The 20,990-nt window shown below is 40.1% G+C and overlaps 1 protein-coding gene across 1 annotated transcript in view; it reads right to left on the bottom strand.

The window, feature by feature from the left end:
• Nucleotides 1-10,822: 10,822 nt before the first annotated feature.
• The window catches only part of LOC121381315, a 67,350-nt gene continuing 57,182 nt past the window's right edge, over nucleotides 10,823-20,990 (bottom strand). Inside the window, exons 8-12 of the mRNA XM_041510574.1 lie at nucleotides 18,469-18,516; nucleotides 17,864-18,106; nucleotides 15,875-15,904; nucleotides 14,862-15,353; nucleotides 10,823-14,280 (exon numbers count right to left, since the gene is read on the bottom strand). Of these exons, the coding sequence (XP_041366508.1) occupies nucleotides 13,610-14,280; nucleotides 14,862-15,353; nucleotides 15,875-15,904; nucleotides 17,864-18,106; nucleotides 18,469-18,516 (1,484 nt within the window). The 3' untranslated portion in view covers nucleotides 10,823-13,609. The remainder of the gene's footprint in view (nucleotides 14,281-14,861; nucleotides 15,354-15,874; nucleotides 15,905-17,863; nucleotides 18,107-18,468; nucleotides 18,517-20,990) is intronic.

Here is a 20,990-nt window from a genome sequence, read left to right as displayed (position 1 = left end):
TCAATGTGCTCTAGTAATGTCGTTAAAAAAACCCTTTAAACTTTAATAAATTAGTGTGCTCTAGTAGTGTCGTTAAATAAAACAAAATTCTTCTCTGTTTTATAATAGGACAAGTGGAATGAGACGAAACCGACTGAAAATGGCACGGCCTTGGAACGAAAACCCCCAACAACGTGTATTTTGTAGCAGGTTCACTTGTTCCAATAACATGTTCTGTCAAACGCTCGTCAGTAATATCAATAACATTTGTGTACATGGGTCACGTGGGTGCGAACACAGGGAACGTATATATGTCTAATGTCAATGTACTAGTGTACAGGTAAGCTTCCACTAACTACAGAGTTTATATTTCCTATCAGCTATTGTTGGTCAAACAAACAACGACGACCAGCCAGCCAGTCAACATGCGAGACATCCAGCCAACCAACCAACCAGCAAAGCAACCAATCAGCTAGCCACGCAACCAACCAGCCAGTCAGCCAACCAACCAGCGAGCTAGGCATCCAGCCAACCTAATACCAACAAGCCAGCCAGCCAGGCATCCAACCAACCCAATATCAACCATCCAGCCAGCCAGGTATCCAACCAACCTACCGGCCTCGGTGGCGTCGTGGCAGGCCATCGGTCTACATGCTGGTAGGTACTGGGTTCGGATCCCAGTCGAGGCATGGGATTTTTAATCGAGATACCGACTCCAAACCCAGAGTGAGTGCTCCGCAAGGCTCAATGGGTAGGTGTAAACCACTTGCACCGACCAGTGATCCATAACTGGTTCAACAAAGGCCATGGTTTGTGCTATCCTGCCTGTGGGAAGCGCAAATAAAAGATCCCTTGCTGCCTGTCGTAAAAAGAGTAGCCTATGTGGCTACAGCGGGTTTCCTCTAAAAACAGTGTCAGAATGACCATATGTTTGACGTCCAATAGCCGATGATAAGATAAACAAATCAATGTGCTCTAGCGGCATCGTTAAATAAAACAAACTTTACTTTTACTTTCCAACCAACCTAATATCAACCAGCCAGCCAGCCAGGCATCCAGCCAAACTAACACCATCCAGCCAGCCAGGAATCCAGCCAACCCAATACCAACCAGGCATCTAGCCAACCCAATACCACCCAGCCAACCCAATACCAACCAGCCAGCTAGCCAGACATCCAACCAACCCAATACGAACCAGTCAGCCAGGTATCCAACCAACCTAATACCAACCAGCCAGCCATCCAACTAATCTAATATCAACCAGCCAGCCATTCAACTAATCTAATACCAACAAGCCAGGTATCCAACCAATCGAATACAAACCAGCCAGCCAGACATCCAGCCAACCTAATACCAACCAGCCAGCCATCCAACTAATCTATCAACCAGCCAGCCATTCAACTAATCTAATACCAACAAGCCAGGTATCCAACCAATCGAATACAAACCAGCCAGCCAGACATCCAGCCAACCTAATACCAACTAGCCAGCCATCCAACTAATCTAATACCAACCAGCCAGACATCCAGCCAACCTAATACCAACCAGCTAGCCATCCCGCCAACCTAATACCAACCAACCACCCAACAAAATACCAACGAACCAGGCATCCAGCCCACTTAATACCAACCAGCCAGACAACATAATATCAACCAGCCAGACAACATAATATCAACCAGCCAGCCAACCCAATACCAACCAGCCAGACAACATAATACCAACCAGCCAGACATCCAGGCATCCAGCCAACCTAATACCAACCAGCCAGCCAACCTAATACCAACCAGCCAGCCATCCAACTAATCTATCAACCAGCCAGCCATTCAACTAATCTAATACCAACAAGCCAGGTATCCAACCAATCGAATACAAACCAGCCAGCCAGACATCCAGCCAACCTAATACCAACTAGCCAGCCATCCAACTAATCTAATACCAACCAGCCAGACATCCAGCCAACCTAATACTAACCAGCTAGCCATCCCGCCAACCTAATACCAACCAACCACCCAACAAAATACCAACGAACCAGGCATCCAGCCCACTTAATACCAACCAGCCAGACAACATAATATCAACCAGCCAGACAACATAATATCAACCAGCCAGCCAACCCAATACCAACCAGCCAGACAACATAATACCAACCAGCCAGACATCCAAGCATCCAGCCAACCTAATACCAACCAGCCAGCCAACCTAATACCAACCAGCCAGTCAACTTAATACCAACCAGCCAGCCAACCTAATACCAACCAGCCAGCCAACCTAATACCAACCAGCCAGTCAGCCAGGCATCCAGCCAACCTAATACCAACCAGTCAGACAACATAATATCAACCAGCCAGCCAACCTAATACCAACCAGTCAGACAACATATACTCTTCAAAAAAAGAAACGCAAAAGGGTACAAATGGGTTATAACTCCGATTTTATGTTTCCTACCTGTTCATGCTTTGTGAATATAAGGTCATTGCATGTCCCAAACACATTCCCACGGTTACATTCGATAAAACGCAGCTACTGTACAATAAAGTTCCAAAATGTGAATATTCGCAAACACGCAGCCACTTGCAAACCATGTCACCACGGCACGTGCGTTGTCTGCACGTGCAACATGAACACCGACAGTATAAAAGTGCAGGGTGTTCGCTTGCCTGGCCTCTGTATCTGGCCGACAGTTGACAATCCAGGACATGCCACGTCTCAGTGAACCGCAGAGAAACAATGCCATCGGCCGACTAGACGCAGGCGAATCCAGAACGGCCATTGCCAGGGCATTCCATGTGTCCCCAAGCACCATCTCCAGACTGTGGGACCGTTACCAGCAACATGGATCAACACGTGACCTCCCTAGATCCGGTCGACCACGGGTCACTACCCCCGGGCAGGACCGCTACATCCGGGTACGCCACCTTCGGGAACGATTGACTACTGCCACCTCCACAACCGCAGCAATACCAGGTTTCCGCAGGATATCCGACCAGACCGTACGGAACCGCCTACGTGAGGTAGGAATTCGTGCCAGACGTCCAGTTCGAGGTGTCATCTTAACACCACAACACCGTCGACTCCGACTGCAGTGGTGCCAGATTCATCGACAATGGCCTCAACTGCGATGGAGACAGGTGTGGTTCAGTGACGAGTCCCGATTTCTGCTCCGACGTCATGATGGAAGATGTCGCGTGTATAGGCGTCGTGGTGAACGTTATGCGGCAAACTGCGTGCAGGAAGTGGACAGATTCGGCGGGGGTAGTGTCATGGTGTGGGCAGCCATCTCACACACTGGCAGAACTGACCTGGTCCACGTGCAGGGCAACCTGAATGCACAGGGCTACATTGACCAGATCCTCCGGCCACACATCGTTCCAGTTATCGCCAACGCCAACGCAGTGTTCCAACATGACAACGCCAGGACTCACACAGCACGTCTCACAACGGCTTTCCTACAGAACAACAACATTAATGTCCTTCCTTGGCCATCGATATCACCGGATTTGAACCCAATTGAGCATCTATGGGACGAGTTGGACCGACGCCTCCGACAGCGACAACCACAGCCCCAGACCCTGCCCGAGCTGGCAGCAGCCTTGCAGGCCGAGTGGGCCACCATCCCCCGGGACGTCATCCGTACTCTGGTTGCTTCAATGGGCAGGCGGTGCCAGGCAATTGTCAACACACGCGGAGGCCACACCCGGTATTGACTCCAGATGACCTTGACCTTGGTGGTGTGTCCTATCACTTACTCACAATGGATCTAGAGTGAATTGTGAACAATCCTGCAACATTTGGTAATTATCGGACTCACCATTCAATAATTAAATCAATTCTCCAAATGTTACGACAATGTGGTTTTGCGTTTCTTCTTTTGAAGAGTATAATATCAACCAGCCATCCAACCTAATACCAACCAGCCAGCCAACCTAATACCAACCAGCCAGATATCCAGCCAACCTAAAACCAACCAACCAGACATCCAGCCAACCTAATACCAAGCAGCCAGACATCCAGCCAACCTAATACCAACCAGCCAGACATCCAGCCAACCTAATACCAACCAGCCAGCCATCCAACTAATCTAATACCAACAAGCCAGCCATCCAACTAATCTAATACCAACCAGCCAGCCATCCAACTAATCTAATACCAACCAGCCAGCCAGACATCCGCCAACCTAATACCAACACCTACTAGCCAGCCTAATACCAACAGCTACCAGCCAGCCAGCCAGGCATCTAAGCAATCAGACATCTCATCCGTCATGCAGGTAACCATCCAGCCAGAGAGAAAGCAAGCCCGCCCCAAGCCCCCCCCCCCCCCCCCCCCCCCCCCCCACCTCCGACCAACCCACACAATAAATAAATACTAAAAAAACAAATAAAAACCCATGTGTACAAAAAAGAAAGAAAAAACTGTCAAACAAACAAAATAAACTCTGTGCGTATATTCTGCAGCTTGACAGTTCACTTGTTAAGCAGGGCGTATACTTTAAACTTGCTCACACCAAATCATTTTTCGTCCGTCATAAATATAAAGATTCCTATAAAATTGACACAAACAGCGTAAAACGTATTCATATTTAAAGTGACGCCTTCAAAAAAAAGAAAAAAAAAAAAGTATCGTATTTAAAATATTTAAAAAAAAAGAGAAAGAATTATATTAGTCATCCTGATATTTTATATCTTAATGCTATTCAGCAAATGTTTGTAACAGCATAAATTATGGCTGAATGCACACACGTTTGAAGAACACTATCCAATATCCCACAGCGGGGCAGGACGTATCCCAGTCGTAAAGTGAACGCCTGCTGCGCGGTCAGTGTGGGATCGATCCCCGTCGGTGGGCCCATTGGGTTATTTCTCGTTCCAGCCAGTGCACCACGACTGGTATATCAAAGGCCGTGGTAAGTACTACCCTGTCTGTGGGATGGTGCATATAAAAGATCCCTTGATGCTAATCGGAAAGAGTAGCCCACGAAATGGCGACAGCGGGTTTCCTCTCTCAATATATGTGTGGTTCTTAATATATATATACAACAAAACGAAACAAACTGCTATTTACAACAAAATATAGGGCTATAATATTTTTCAAATCTCTTAAAGGGACATTCCCGACTTTGCTGCATTGTAAGATGTTTCCGACTAATAAACTATTTCTACGATTAAACTTACATATCAAATATATCTTTTTGTTTAGAATATCAGTGTCTGTATATTCAATGTGTTTCTGGATGTCTTAATATTTGTAAGAAGCCCAAACTGGATTATGTCTTCAAATAATTTCGTACGTACGAAAAAAAAATATTTTAGGAAATAAAATGAAATTTAACGCAATACAAATATTAGCACGATCAGAAACATGTTTAATATACAGTCACTAATATTTTATGCAGAAAAATATATTTGATATGTAATTATAGTCGCTAAAAAGTCTCTGTTAGTCGATAACATCTTTAAAACTGCAGCAAACTCAGGAATGTCCCTTTAATGCTACATGAAGCCCTGTTTTCTTGCAGAGAGATTAACAGTGAGGTGCCACAGTTTATACCTGTACTGCCCTTGTGTACTGAATGAATGAATGAATGAATATTTAACGACACCCCAGCACGAAAAATACATCGGCTATTGGGTGTCAAACTATGGTAATGCAAATAAATAAAGTGATGATCAACATCAATATAAAAATTCAAGATTTAAACAAAACAAAACAGTGTAAAGAACTGTGCAAAAATACAAAAATCACAGATAGATACTGACTTTTACTCAAAACTTCAATTTTGTGCTGTATTGGCCATTCTCAAAGAGAATGTTACACCCCTGCACCACGGTGAGGTTACAGCACGCGCGGGGGTTCTCAAAGAGAATGTTACACCCCTGCACCACGGTGAGGTTACAGCACGCGCAGGGGTTCTCAAAGAGAATGTTACACCCCTGCACCACGGTGAGGTTACAGCACGCGCAGGGGTCTCAAAGAAAATGTTACACCCCTGCACCACGGTGAGGTTACAGCACGCGCAGGGGTTCTCATAGAGAATGTTACACCCCTGCACCACGGTGAGGTTACAGCACGCGCAGGGGTTCTCAAAGAGAATGTTACACCCCTGCACGACGGTGAGGTTATAGCACGCGCAGGGGCCCCTGTGTACTTATTCACTGTTTCTGACAGTTTTATGGGAATTAGATATTGGAAGAGACAAACTAAGGGACATTACTACTGTACCATTTCAGATAAACCTCCAGATTTTGTTTTACAAGGTTGTTTCCCTTTCATAATCAATGCAGTTGAATCCTTTTATTGTTTTATATATACTCTTAAAAAAAAGTAGGTGAACCTGAAATATTAATGATAATATTAACTATTATACCAAAAATACGTTTTGACCACAGACATCCTAGTAAAGAACGTTCAGGTCTGTTTATCAACACACCGAAACACATTCCATAGTTGCCTCGTACACGTGCGTGAGGTGTCATTCTCGATTTTGACAATTTCCAGGAAGGTCGATTAATCACTGTGGAACATTATTTCTGTCAATCGTTTTCATTCTGTTGATCATACAGTTGTTATTGTTTTGTTTTTAGTCATTTTATTGTTTGAATTTGCGATTTACTGATAAAAAACGTCAACTTTCAAATTTCACTTCTGACCCCAATCGTCCTTCAAGATCTTTGGTGGTCATAAATCCTACTGTAATACTGAACTACTTGTTGTACTGTTTGCCCAATTAATTCACTATTATCATATAACCATTCCCCACAGCTCCCACAGCTAATATACCTTACAATTTTGGCAATTGTAAATTCTTATTAGAGTTCCCCTACTTTTTTTGAAGAGTATATATATATATATATATATGTATATATGTTTCATTATAATGAATAACAAAATCAATTAATGACAACAGAAGAATAATAACATTATAAACGCTCATCGGTAGGCAAAGTACCGCAAGCAAATCTACTACCATTACTAGAAAGAGGAAAAGAAAGAAAGAAATGTTTTATATGACGACGCACTCAACACATTTTATTCACGGTTATATGGCGTCAGACATAATTATGGTTAAGGACCACTCAGATTTTGAGATGAAACCCGCTGTCGCCACTACATGGGCTACTCTTTTCGATTAACAGCAAGGGCTCTTTTATTTGCGCTTCCCACAGGCAGGATAGCAGAAACCATGGCCTTTGTTGAATCAGTTATGGATCACTGGTAGGTGCAAGTGGTTTACACCTACCCATTGAGCTTTGCGGAGCACTCACTCAGGGTTTGGAGTCGGTATCTGGATTAAAAATCCCATGCCTTGACTGGGAACCGAACCCAGTACCTACCAGCCTGTAGACCGATGGCCTAACCACGTACTAGAAAGAGGAAGGCGAACAACAGGACAAGGTGAAGGAACGGTAGGAGAAGACGAAGAAGCCATTTGTGTCTAACTAACCGGCCTCGGTAGCGTCGTGGTTAAGCCATTGGACATACGGCTGGTAGGTACAGGGTTCGCAGCCCTTGGCGGTAAGAGAGCTAGACGGACATTTGGACAGTTATGCCGCCCTCTAACCGTCATAGACGAATCTATATAAACTCTGCGCAATCTCTGAGATATCCAAACGGTAGTCAAAGATTCCCACTCTAATACAACAACAATCCTATGTTTGACGTCAAATACCCTTTCATCGATAATTTTTTAGTTCCTTGATTAAAACAATTTCACATATTAATCACTAATACACACACTACATGCAGAAACCCGACAGCACCCCCGTTCAATAATGTTCCGGTTAAATACATAGTTGTTAACGGGTTTCTTCCTATAGTGTGTGTATTAGAGATACCATCGACGTCCCAAACTGCGTTCACCTAACGACAAAAACATGAATACAATATTTACGGAAATACTATTCTACATTTTTCAGCAACGATACGTGAAACAAAATAGATTGCAATCAGTTAACGTAAAAAAAAAAAATCAACAATGTGGACGTAAAACAAATCCATTCTGTAAATATAAGTGAATCCCTCCGGTAAAAAGAAAAGAGTACGACGTTTCTAACTGCGTTCAGGCGCATGCGTTTGCGATATGTGTTGTATCACACGTGCGATTCGTCATTTTCCATTTTTCAGGCCACTACATGAAAAAAAATATATTGTTTCTTAAAGTTACATTATCTGGTTACCATATTATAACATCATGTACAAATGTGAAACACAAGCTCAAATGCACTTTTAAAAAAATCGTGTGTGTTCGCTATGAACGGATATCGTCAAACGTATACGCTTGATTCGTCGCCTGTGCCGCCATAGCTCGGCAAAGCACAAACGACAGCCTGTTGTCAGTTTCAGTTAACACGTGCGTTTGTCGATTTCAAATTAAAGGGTTCGTCTCAAAGAATTAAAAGAGAAATCTTGCGCTGTACGAGAGTCTTTAGTTAAAACCGGTTTGATCTTGACAACGTATTATCGACAGTCATAACTATTTCAGAATTGATATTTTATAAAGTGTTAGTAGAACTTTCAAAGTTTAGTTTGTATACTAGTAACACATAGATCATGTATATATTTTAAAAATAAAATATACTAAAGTAGACAATGAACGTTTTCACTTCTTAATTTTACGTGTTAAAATTTACAAATTCAAATAAATATTATTTCGTTTGGAAAGGGTAAAGTTGGAGTGGGGGGGGGGGGGGGAGGGTGTTTAAAGACAAAAAAGATAAAGCATATTGATTTAATAATCATCCGACCCCATACAACCGTAAATAAAATGTGTTGAGTGGGCCGTTAAATAAAACATATCCTATCCTTCCTTCCATCTGCTGTTGGATGTCTAAAATTTGGTAATTTTGACATATAATCTTAGAAAGGAATCGGGTGCATGTGCAGGGGGAGGGTATTGGAGGTCGAAACCCTTACTTGCCCAAGCTTAAAAAAAATTGAAATGTATTTTTGGGGGAGCATGGCCCCATATAAACTTCGCTTAACACAGTCTATAACCCTAACCCCGCTGAAATCCCTGCACACGCGCCTTGGAAACCCGCTACATTTTCTTTTAGCAAGGGATTGTTTATATGTACCATCCCACAGACAGGATATCACATACCATGGTCTTTTTGTATACCCGCCAATGGGGATCGATCCTAGACTGACCGCGCATTTCCAAAAAACACCTTTTTAGGTCTAAGTAATGAATAAAAATAGCATATAGTCTTGAAAAATGTTACGTAAATCGAACACAGTACCCTCTTCCTCTACCCCTAGAGCGATACGTAATTAGCAACACCCCCTTACATGTAACGCGTATGCCAACAGCTGGCCACTGTCAAAATTTCAAGGCAAATCCCCCACTCACCGACCCTTGGAAAAGCGTTGTACCATACCTCTATGGATATAAATATGTTTTGGAGATAAGAAACGACCCCCTCAATCAAGACAGTTAAATTTGTTCAAAAATTTGCGAAATCTCACGTAATCTCTTGTTGGGGAATTCTATGCTTGTGATAAGCCATTGAAAACCGAGATCGGTACGAGCCCGTCAAAAGTGTTCCTCTTTCAAAATCATGGCTTTGTTTTTGACGTGGATAAGCCAGCGTCGTGAAACCAATACGGAGTGCGGCGTCACATATGCACCAAACGTAATTGGATTTTTTGTTCTATATGCTTAAATAATAAAAATATGCCAGGGAATGTAGTTTTAAACATTCATTCATTCTGACGGCTAGAGATCGTTGATAGCTGTCCAAATATCCATCTAATTATTATTATTTGTAAACATCATTAATTTACTTCACGAGATACGACAGAAACGAAATAGTATTCACTTTCGCCACATATATGTTATTTTAATCAGTGGCAAAACCTCATTTATATGCATTTACAAGAAAACAGACGACTTACGTCGAAACGTTCAATACACCAGCTATGTTAATGATAGACGCGGGTTCCACAATGTATCGCATATCGGGCAGGCGATTTATTACTGCTCAACTAGTTGTTTTGTTGTTTCTTTGTTTTTGTTTTGTTTAACGACATCTCTAGAGAACACATTGATTTATTAATCATCGGTTATTGGATGTCAAACATTTGGTAATTTTGACATAGTCTAAGAGAGGAAATCCGTTACATTTTACCATTAGTAGCAAGGGATCGTTTACATGCACCATGACACAGACAAGATAGCACATACCACGGTCTTTGACATACCAGTCGTGGAGCACTGGCTGGAACGAGAAATAACATCAACTGGACTACGTCCCGCCCTTGTTCAACTGGAGTTAATCCGGGGTTATATCCCTTTAGTTGTAAACGCAATAGGCTTTGGTCTATACTTTGCGAGACCAAATTACTTCTATATTTTAGAGAAGTCATCGGACTGTGGCATGCTATAAAATGTCCAGAGATATATTTAACATTTTGACAGTAAATTCAATACAATTATTAAGATGTTCCGTAAACCCCATCTCGGATTAAATAATGCTGAAGACATAATAAAAATCCCTCTTTACTTTGTTTCTCTCTCTCTCCGTCTCTGTCTCTTTCATTCTCTCTCTGTTTCTCTCTCTGTCTGTCTCTCATTGTGTCTTTCCCAGCCTGCCTGTCTCCCTCTTTCTCACTCATTCAGTCTTTCTGCCAGTCAGTCAGTCAGTCAGTCAGTCAGTCACTCTCTCTCTCTCTCTCTCTCTCTCTCTCTCTCTCTCTCTCTCTCTCTCTCTCTCTCTCTCTCTCTCTCTCTCTCTCTCTCTCTCTCACTGTCTCTGTCTCTGTCTCTACTAAAAAAACGTTTTTAACACGTAATTAAAATATAACGTACATTTGTAAAGTAGCATGCGTATTAAAAACACAAGTCGTATTATAAAACAAAATATTTTATTCAAACAACTAAAATTAAACAACAAAATGCAACATAACTTATCACAGATCTATAAGCATATACAACACCACAGTCGAATGTAAAGAAAACATCTTTATCACAACGAGCAAACAACGTAAATAATTGTATTGTTAATAGACAATAAACAACAACTTTATGAGTACATCGACTTCAGACAATAGTACCTGCTCTAGTTCTACATTTCATTTTCCGCTCAGAGTATTGTTTCATAGTAAGACTTGCTACTCAGAGTAAGGTTTCACCGTAAGACGTGCCGCTCAAAGTAAGGTTTCATAGTAAGACGTACCGCTAAGTGATCTAAAACTACCACGTATACACACAGGTGAATGTTAGAAACAGAACAGGATGCAAGATACAATATAACATCACGTATTTCATTATATATACAAAGTCTGAAAGAGATTAATCTAAGTCTGCCGCCATTGTTAAGGTGCGTCCGATTTAAAACAGAATCTTTTTATCGACTACTAATACATATTAAATATATTTTCCAGTTTGGAGTCCCACTGTCGGTACACTTTCCTGAAATCCTAATGTTTATATTAGCTGAAACTTTATTTTATTTCCTAATAATTATATACCGTTTTCGTTATTGTGAGGTAAACTCCAATTAAAGGTAATATAAACATTACTAAGGTCAAAAACACATTAAATACACATATACTAGTATTTTAAACAAGTAAATATATTATTTAATAATATGTCATTTTACTATTTAAAAAAGATTCATGTGCAGGGGATTTATTCGTAGTCAGCCTTCCCCGTTGAAAGCAAATTTTCCGTTATATATATATATTGTAGAGCACGACTGGAAGGCCCCTAGAAACCTTCGCTCGCCACAGTCTACACCCCTCCCTGCATACTTTCCCGCACATGCGTCTGAAGTGATTGTTTTTGTTTTGATTGTTTTTAATCGGAAACCTGTGACAATGACAGAGAACTGAGGGTGGTCTCTTTAATGAACACGGTCAAGTTTAGTTAATATGCTAATATGAGCCATCACCAATCACTCCACAATATGTGGTATTAGTGCCTGGTAGAACACATAGTTTACCTACACACCAGCGGATCAAACCCTCTTTCATTACTGGACCTAAATTCAATAGTTCAGTTAGCCGTTTCGGAAAATCGAACATCAAAATGTACTAACACAATTATATCAATTGAATCCGAATCCAAAAGGATGATTCCAACTTTTAACGAAATCAATATATACTAAGCTCCATTGAAAACGCACCAGTCAGATTACTAGTTGTAAAACGGCTACGAGTAGAAATAATAACATATTTAACTGATTTTGTATAACTGAATGTATTCTGGTAGGCAGTAAATAACCCATAAATGTATACAACAGTTAGGGTTATTGTATGTCTTATAGCAATAACAACTGGGTTGTGCGTTTGTAATGGAATTCAGTATAGTTTACGACAACTAGCGGTCCAAGGATCGATACAGGGATTGGTCTATTAACTGAAACGGCTATCGCTTTTAGATTGCTGGTCTTAGTGCAACGATCCACAGTCATCAATTAATTAAACTGAAGAAAAATACCTTTTGTATTCAAAGTGATCTGAACTGTCCAATACGTTCCAAGTCTACAGACTACAGTGACGGATTATGTATTGTGTAGGAGGTGGGGAGGTGGGGAGGTGGGGAGATAGGGGAGTAAACTACAAAGTCAACAAAACGATGGTGGAATACCGAGTGTATAACAATTACCATTATTTCACACATTTTTTTATTGATTTTGAGTTATTTGCAGGTAAATGGTAACATATTTTCTCAAAAATTAAAAATGTTCTTACTTTAAAAATGAGAAAATATAATTACCCCCACCCCCAACCGGACTGCCATGGTCTTCCACCTAAATCCAACACTGCGCCATCAAAATGATACTGTCGGTGACATACATTAAACGTATTTAATGTCATAACTGATCACACATTTTCAAGTAAACGAAGGGCAATAAAAATGTCAGAAAGTTTTTACGTTCATTTAATTATCACTCTATTAAGATCATACCGTATTTCTCAAATACCGATGTGTGGGTGTAATGATCAGATATCAAGCAAACGATAACAGATTAGAATGTCATAGGTAATATAACAATAAACATCGCGAATGTTAATTCATAGTCACCATATTGCCGCGAGGAATGTATGGCGTATATATACTGACGTCCACAAGAAACTTTATACATATTACATAAAAGTTCAATAATTTGATAAATATTGTTACTAATCGAAAAGACGTAATTTAGAAAGTACCTTACAAACAATTGTCATGTATCAAGAAGTGTATTGTAACGTTTAGATGTTGAACTTCATAATACTTTCATATCCCACAATACCGTCTGCTGGTTTAGAATAATACAATTTCAAGCCTTGGACAGTTTCTTTTGGACGTCAGTATAGATAAGATTTTATTATAACATTTTAGAGAACGTACATCATGATAGATGATTAAACACGCATCGAATAAACGACGAGTGAAATGCGATGTCCAAAATACATTTCAAACATTTACTAAAGTGTAAAATATGCTCGAGGACATCAAAGTGCGCATATACATGAATAAATATGACACATAATATTAAACAAACTCCAATGTCTTGGGGCGGGGTTTTTTCCCCTCGTGTCTGATTTTTTTTTGTTTCTTCTTTTTTTCTTTTCCACCTCTGTTTTGAGTATAAACCTTTCGTAATTGTACAGAACAAAATAGAGAAAACTGAAACGTGTATGTATATTACAAATCAATGGAACGAGAGACGTCGTTTCTGAGTTCCCCGCACTTCCCGTCACCCGCCGGATAAATCTTAAGGTGCAAGTCTCGCGGCTTCACTTTGTATATGTCCTGCAGTAACGTCTCCAGTTGTAGTATGGGCGCCACGATAACAGGGCTGTTGATCATATTCCTGGCGTATATCGCGAACGACTCCACGTGGCCCCCGTCTCGCACGCAGCAGGCGGCCGTCCAGAACAGGAACGGGACGTTGACGTCATATCCGATCGTTTCTGGCGGGTTGGCAGACGGTACCGCCCCAGACACGACGTACAGTTCCGGGTGGTTGGTCCTGTTGAGAATGTCACGTGATGTAGGCACGTGACATCGAGTGAGGGCGTACTTTCGCATCTGCTGAATCCCGTGTCGCCAGGCTGTGTACAGAGACGTATGCATCGGAGCGGTGTTCGTCAGAGCAAAGGTAGACAACTTGGTGTCGACGTTTCCGTTGACAAGTTCCGGCCAGACAAGATGAGCAGTGCGGTATCCGGACATCTCGTAGTCGACCGGAAGCGCCTGTTTCATGCCGAGTGCGCACTCCCAGTTGTGGTCGCATTTCGAGATGTCCGACATGGCGACCATCCCACGCTGCTTCTCATAAAACCACGTGTACGTCAACACGTTCTCCACCAACCCTGACAGAAAGAAAGATCTTGAATTAAAAATGTGCGAACAGATGAGAGGCTGACAGTATTTTGGAACATTAACGGCATAGTTGCACGGACATCTAGCATACGAAGCAGTGAAACAAATATTACCTGAAGATAATCTATACATTTTATTTGAACCGAAAAGCTATAATATATTCTTCATACATGGAACTTGCAATTGATCTTTCGTTATGTAACTTAATAATGGCATTGTAGCCATAAGCCTAGAGGTCTATATGCAACTACCTTTATGGATGAGAGCAGTTTAAAATAAGTGAAAAATAAATTCGTTATGAGCGAGGGGTCCAGACCCATCCAATCCTCCTGGATCTACGTCTGCTAGCAGTTTAAAAAACTCAAAACGATTACTGTGGTTAACACTAGTATGTAACGTATCATGCTCGTGTACGACACTAGTTTGACATTGTCCTGCAGAGGCAGCTTGGCAAACTGGATTGGCAACTGCAATAGAAACATTCCCCAAACAAAAGAAAGTGCACTACAACAGATTGCTCTGAATGTGCATGTTAAACCCTATGGCCTGACTGACAACAGCAAACGTATACCTCGTTCAATCATGAATGGAGTCTGTGGCCAGGACTCATCGCCAAGGAATGACACTTTAGCCAGAGATGCGACTGGGATCCTGTTCTTCGTGTCGAAGATGGTTCCAAAGTAGGCGTTCTTGTAGCCGAACACTTTCCCGTAATTGCTTTCCTTGGCGAACCTCTGGCAGATGAAGGAGTACTGCGAGTCGATCTCTGACAGCCCACTGGGGATTCTACTGCCGTAGATGAAATCCTTCCAGCACTTGTGCGCAAAATCGCCGAGGTTACGCTGCTTCCGGGCCATCCTGGAGCCCTTGCACTTCCGGGTGGATTTGCAGATTTCCTGCAGGTGGCGCTTACAGACGAGCTGTGGGGTGTTGAGAACGAGAAACAGATCCGGCTTGTCGCACCATTTCCGGATGTGACCTTTCGAGATGACCTGCGCCAAACTAAACTGCGAGAACACCATCTTGCCTCGTTTCAGATCAAAGAGTGAATATGAACACTCACCTTGGAAAAGAGAAACAAAAGAGAAATGTTTTAAAAACAAAATAAATTTAAATGCATAATTATGAATTACTATTTATGTTAAATATTACTTGAAACATAATACTTTGATGACACTTCGATTTTTCACACACACTATAATTTAAATTAAATCGCTATTATACTTATTCACATCTCTACTTTATTTTGATCAATTACTATGATTAATTAATAAAGCCTTCTACTAAAATAACATCTTAGTACCAAATTTTCAAATGTTAAAACAATTTTTACAAACCTTTTCATTAACTTCTAATAAATTATACTTGAAAACTAGAGAATATCGTTTACTGAGACATTTCGTCGAGGACAATTGCTTCTATCAAACGAGTTGAGAAAATCTTAATTTTAAAATAGAAACAAATTAAATATTTGTTTTCATTTTTATCTATACACGTTTAGCACTGGATGTTTTGTTTTAGGAATCGATGGCACCAATCACTACGTATTATCCATTAATTACAACCCCACAGAGTTAGAATCACCTTCATTAGCCGCAGCTCCAAAAACCATATCTGAAAAATAAAGTTTGATTAATATTTATTTTCTATGCCAAATTTGCTTACACTAATACTAATGTGATACATTAACTGAATGGCATAAAATATATTCCTGTTTTTGGTTGCTAGTAGTGCCAGGCTGGGTGATGTAATGAGGGGTTTATTTATATATTTATTATTTTTACTGTTTTTTTAATCATGTTTTATAATTCAATAAAAAATAATTTATATAAATATATTTATAAATAATTTTAAAAAGAAAATGAACCAGGAATACCTACCCACAAATAAAATATAACGTTGCGTGTTTTGTGTTGACAAAGGACCATGATATATTGGGCAAGAACACGTTAATTTGTCAATTTCAGTTCTTGACTTTTGTATAATCAACTAGCTTCCAGTGCCTACACTACATATATCAGTACTGTCATTGATGTGTACATGAAGATGGCTGCTCATCATATTATATCATCATCATCATCTTCATCATCATCATCATCAGCAGCAGCAGCAGCATCACCGCCATCACCATCCACATTAGTATTATTTTTATAATTATAATAATTATTATAGTATTACTGTTGTTGGTTTTCGTCTTCTCTGGTTATTATAGTTTTTGTTTATGGAACACATCACCCGATATTGATTTACGATGGAAGGTATGTGATCGTAGCGCCATCTGAGACGTGTAGGTTGAGCGTGGGAGGGAGCAGACGATACACAGAACTATTATCAGCGACAAGTGAGCATCATAGTACAGTTGTACAGTTGTACAGTTGTCGCTTCAAACAACAGTAAACATGACTCGTTGTATACGTTGGTTTTAATATCTCTGTTACCTGACAGGAAATCAATACAAACAGTCTATTTTTACATATGATATCTTAAACGATTGCCTTAATGGGTTTTTCTTATGCAAATTATTTCAAATAGCTTGGGGAATCGACTGGATCACATAATATTGGATCATAATATATTTTATTGTCGGGTGTTGTTGAAATGATAAAAAAGGACAGAAAGAAAGATGTTTTATTGAATAGTGCATTCAACACATTTTAATTTACGATTATATGGTTTGGAATATATGTTTAAAGATCAAACAGATAATGCGAGAGGAAACACGCTGTTGTCACTCCATGGCTTCTTATGTCGATTAGCAGCAAGGGATCTTTTATATACACCATCGCACAGACAGGAAAGCACACCCCATGACCTTTGTTTTCGTAAGTTATAGAACACTTGCTGGAACAGTCCAAAGGATCAATCCTAGATCGACTGCGCACCAGGCGAGCGTTCTACTACTGTGAAGCGATGGAATAGATTTTTGTAAAACTGATGTCAAATAATTTTAAGGTGAGCCAACACACACACACACACACACACACACACACTTTTGGAGGCGAACTGAACCATCTCAACATAGTCCCTGATATCCTTCATTCATATTGTATTACAATATACTCCAGTCAGCACATGCCTTACCTCCAGGCACATGCCCTAATCTACCACCCCGAGCAGGATATAGTTTAATAGTAGAACGTTCACCCGAGGTGCAATATTTCATAATATCAGCTGTTAGAGACGGACACGTTTCTCTCCGGAACCATCTAGTGTATATCAAAGGTCGGGTATGTACTGTCCTTCTAAAGACGTTCCCTGGATGCATTCGGTAGCAGTAGCCTGTGTGACAGCAGCGAGTTTCTTCTCTCGCACTATCTAAACCAGGTATTGAAATAACCATGTTAGATACTGAATAGCCGCAGTTAAAAACGTTCTGAGGTGTTATTAAACTGATGTTAAATGTCTTGGTGTCACATGCGTTGGACAAATAGTTTTAGGTCAAAATTTCACGTTGTTATTTCTAGAACATCTTGTTTATATGTGTGTTGTTTTTTGTTGGTGGTTGTTGGATTTTTATTTGTGTGTGTCTGTCTGTGTGTGTTTGTGTGTGCTTAATTTTCGCTGTTGCTATACCTGAATTGGGTGTATCCCTGATGTCTATCCCATCGCACTGATATTCAAACTTGCTGGTGTTTGTCCCGTTCCACAGTCTGCACGTGCCTGCTTCGCGGATGCTACACGCTTTAACTTCGATTCGTGGACCATTACACGAAGCTATTTTACCGAGTGACGTCCCCTGTATGTTACATGACCGGAAGCGGACGTCCACGTCACCGGAAGCGAGCCACGGCGACCAGTTTGTCCAATAAGCTTTAGCTGGAATTAAATAAACGAGCTGCCAGTTGATAAATAACATTGATTGATTAATTGATTGATTAACTGATTGGTTAGTTGATTGGTTGTGTGGGTGGTTGGTTGGATGGATGGTTTATTGATTGGTTGGTGGGTTGGTTGACTGAATGTAAATATCCACCTCCAATTATCTCCAAATCCCACGTACACCATAGGACATCTATTCACATTTAAGCAAATAATTTGCTTCTAAAATAATTACAATTGAAAATGTATTAACTTGTTGTATTTTTGTCATTTTAAAATAGGATAACAAAAGAATTCAAAACCAAACCCCAAAACAATTAGAGTTTATTGAAATACAGTTTAGAATGTGTTTCGCTTACCTTGCTGTTCCGGACACATCTCGCTGTGAGTTGATGTTTGTATTCCACCTATAAAGATATCGAATATATGCTGGTGTTAAAGCAAATTAAGCACCGAGTTGTAACAGTGTCTAAACGTATTCTTAGCTGAAGATACAGCACATGTATATGACTCATTGTAGACACATTTACATATACACAAACATTATCAATTTATAATGTTTAAGCTATCACACGTTTTGTTTCACATATGTAAATTTACAAAACGTATACATACAATAATGGCTATACTGATCTGTAAATGTTTACAGGTAAAACCTGGTGTTTATTTTATCCATTGTCACGGGGATTCTATAATACCCGTAACTGAATGAAACACGATTGTCCAAATATCTCTCCTAACTGTATATCTATTAGATCTCTCTGTAACGGGCGGTTATACCCTAATGTGGCTCGTCTAGGTATGATCAGAGATACGATCTTATATAAAGTATATATTATTATAGCACGTTTAGTTCACTAGAAAACACAACAAAAACACAATACACTTTGGAATCTGTATTAACCTACGCTGACAAATGTACTGCCGCAGTAGTTAATAAATAACAACAATAATAACAACCCAGAACTGATCACTTAATTAGTTAATCTCTAGGTGTCTAGTTTACACAATATGCTAATCACTTCACCGTGACACAACACCCACACGTGTGATAATTGAGAAACGCTAACACACACACGTGCGATAATGGAGAAACGCTTCCAGGGGAACTTAATTAATAAAGGAATTACAACACTATTCCTAACTGGTTAATTTTTAATTTTTAATTAACCCTAACTACTCATTCAATAACCTTGTAATACAGAATTAATACTGGTACAATAAAGACAATAACCTACAGTTTACGTAGGTCCTCTAGGATGACTGGCTAAGCTTTATATAATTATTTAGGACAGTGAGCCTACAGATTACTGCGTCAGATGACCGGCAGCACCGTCTAAATAATATTGGTATAATACAGTATTAAAATATTTAAAGTCACATCAATCACATCAAGGTTATACACAGAGCAGAAAATATATATTTACCAAAGTCCCGTCTGAACTAATATAGATCGTTCAGTGGACGACGTCCGTGCCCCTAGATACTTCCAACTGTTTCTCCTCGATATCTCTAAAACTCTAGCTATTTATTCAAAACTCTCAGAGACAGCGAATATCGCCTGGGGACACAAGGCGGGACCTCACTTATCATCTGAATTCCACAGCGACCAAGACGGCATATCTTTCTCTTAGATCGCCAGACTCAATGACGCCAAGTCGCCAAATCACGGTTGTAAAAACCGCACTCGCGGAGGTATTACGTAACTACTGGCCATATGGCTCCGCATCTGGGCTGGGTGTGTATTAGAAGTACAGCTCGATGACCGTAGCGCAAAGGTATCACGTAACAAGTTGCCCATCTGGGCAAAGTGCATTTGGAACTGCACACGGCCTTCTAAAACAATTAATATCGCCACAGGCGAAAAGAAATTAAGAGCATGTACCGTCACACCCATTTACATTAGGCATGGCAAACGTCATTTAGGCGTGTTGTAACAGAACGAAAACGTGAGGCTTAAGGTTGCACTATACCAATTAATTTCCGGCTGGGTCGAAGTTCGAGGTGTACCGAACTTTTGATAGAGAAGTTAACACCACAAGTCCTGTGATTGGTTATAAATGTGAGTGTGTTGGTTGTAAAAAAAATTAGTTTCATCTGGGCTAATAATGTATGCAATTTTATTTGATGTAGTACCACCGTGTCAAGTAGCCTTGTGCTTGGAACATGTATGGGGTACCTGTAAAAAAAAGTACTAAAATTTTGTGCGAAACTAGGGGTGTTGCAGAAACATCTGGTTATACCGAAAATGAGCCATGAAAGGTACCATTTTCTGCAGTTAATACTTTGAGGTAGGGGTTGTAGTACTGATATTTATGGGTCACAGTTTGGTTGATATATTGCATATAGTGTTTTTAAACACAAACGTTAACATGGTCGCCTATGGGATTTGAATTGGTATAGTCCAACCTATAGCACATATTCAGTGCATAATAAAAAAGATTATGATTTTTGTGATTTAATTAAATTAAACTACACTATTTGATTAATTAGCCGTCACTCGGCCATGCAAGTTCACAATGACCTTGACCTTGACAATAATTACTGTACATAGCTCTGAATGGAGTTTGAACAAAAATTAGCACTGAGGAAAAGTTGGTTTTGGCCTATAATTCATAATATACAGATTTGAATGTTCTTATTTACATGGTGTTTGACTTGCCATATACAACTGCTCTTAAATATGTTAATATATCTAGGCAGTCTGAACTTAGATTTTAATAGCAATTTAGTTTTATATTAAAAATAACATGTGCCAATATGGAATAATGTCTTTAACTTCTATAAACATAGTTAATGTTTCATGTGTGTACTTCTGATAGCTTAACTTTTTAAAGACCTTGATTTTATTGTCCTTTTGGCATATTTATAGGGTGCTAAG

Source organism: Gigantopelta aegis, chromosome 9 (assembly GCF_016097555.1).
Source record: "Gigantopelta aegis isolate Gae_Host chromosome 9, Gae_host_genome, whole genome shotgun sequence".
NCBI classification, from domain to species: Eukaryota; Metazoa; Mollusca; class Gastropoda; order Neomphalida; family Peltospiridae; genus Gigantopelta; species Gigantopelta aegis.
This window is presented reverse-complemented; position numbering and strand designations above follow the sequence as displayed.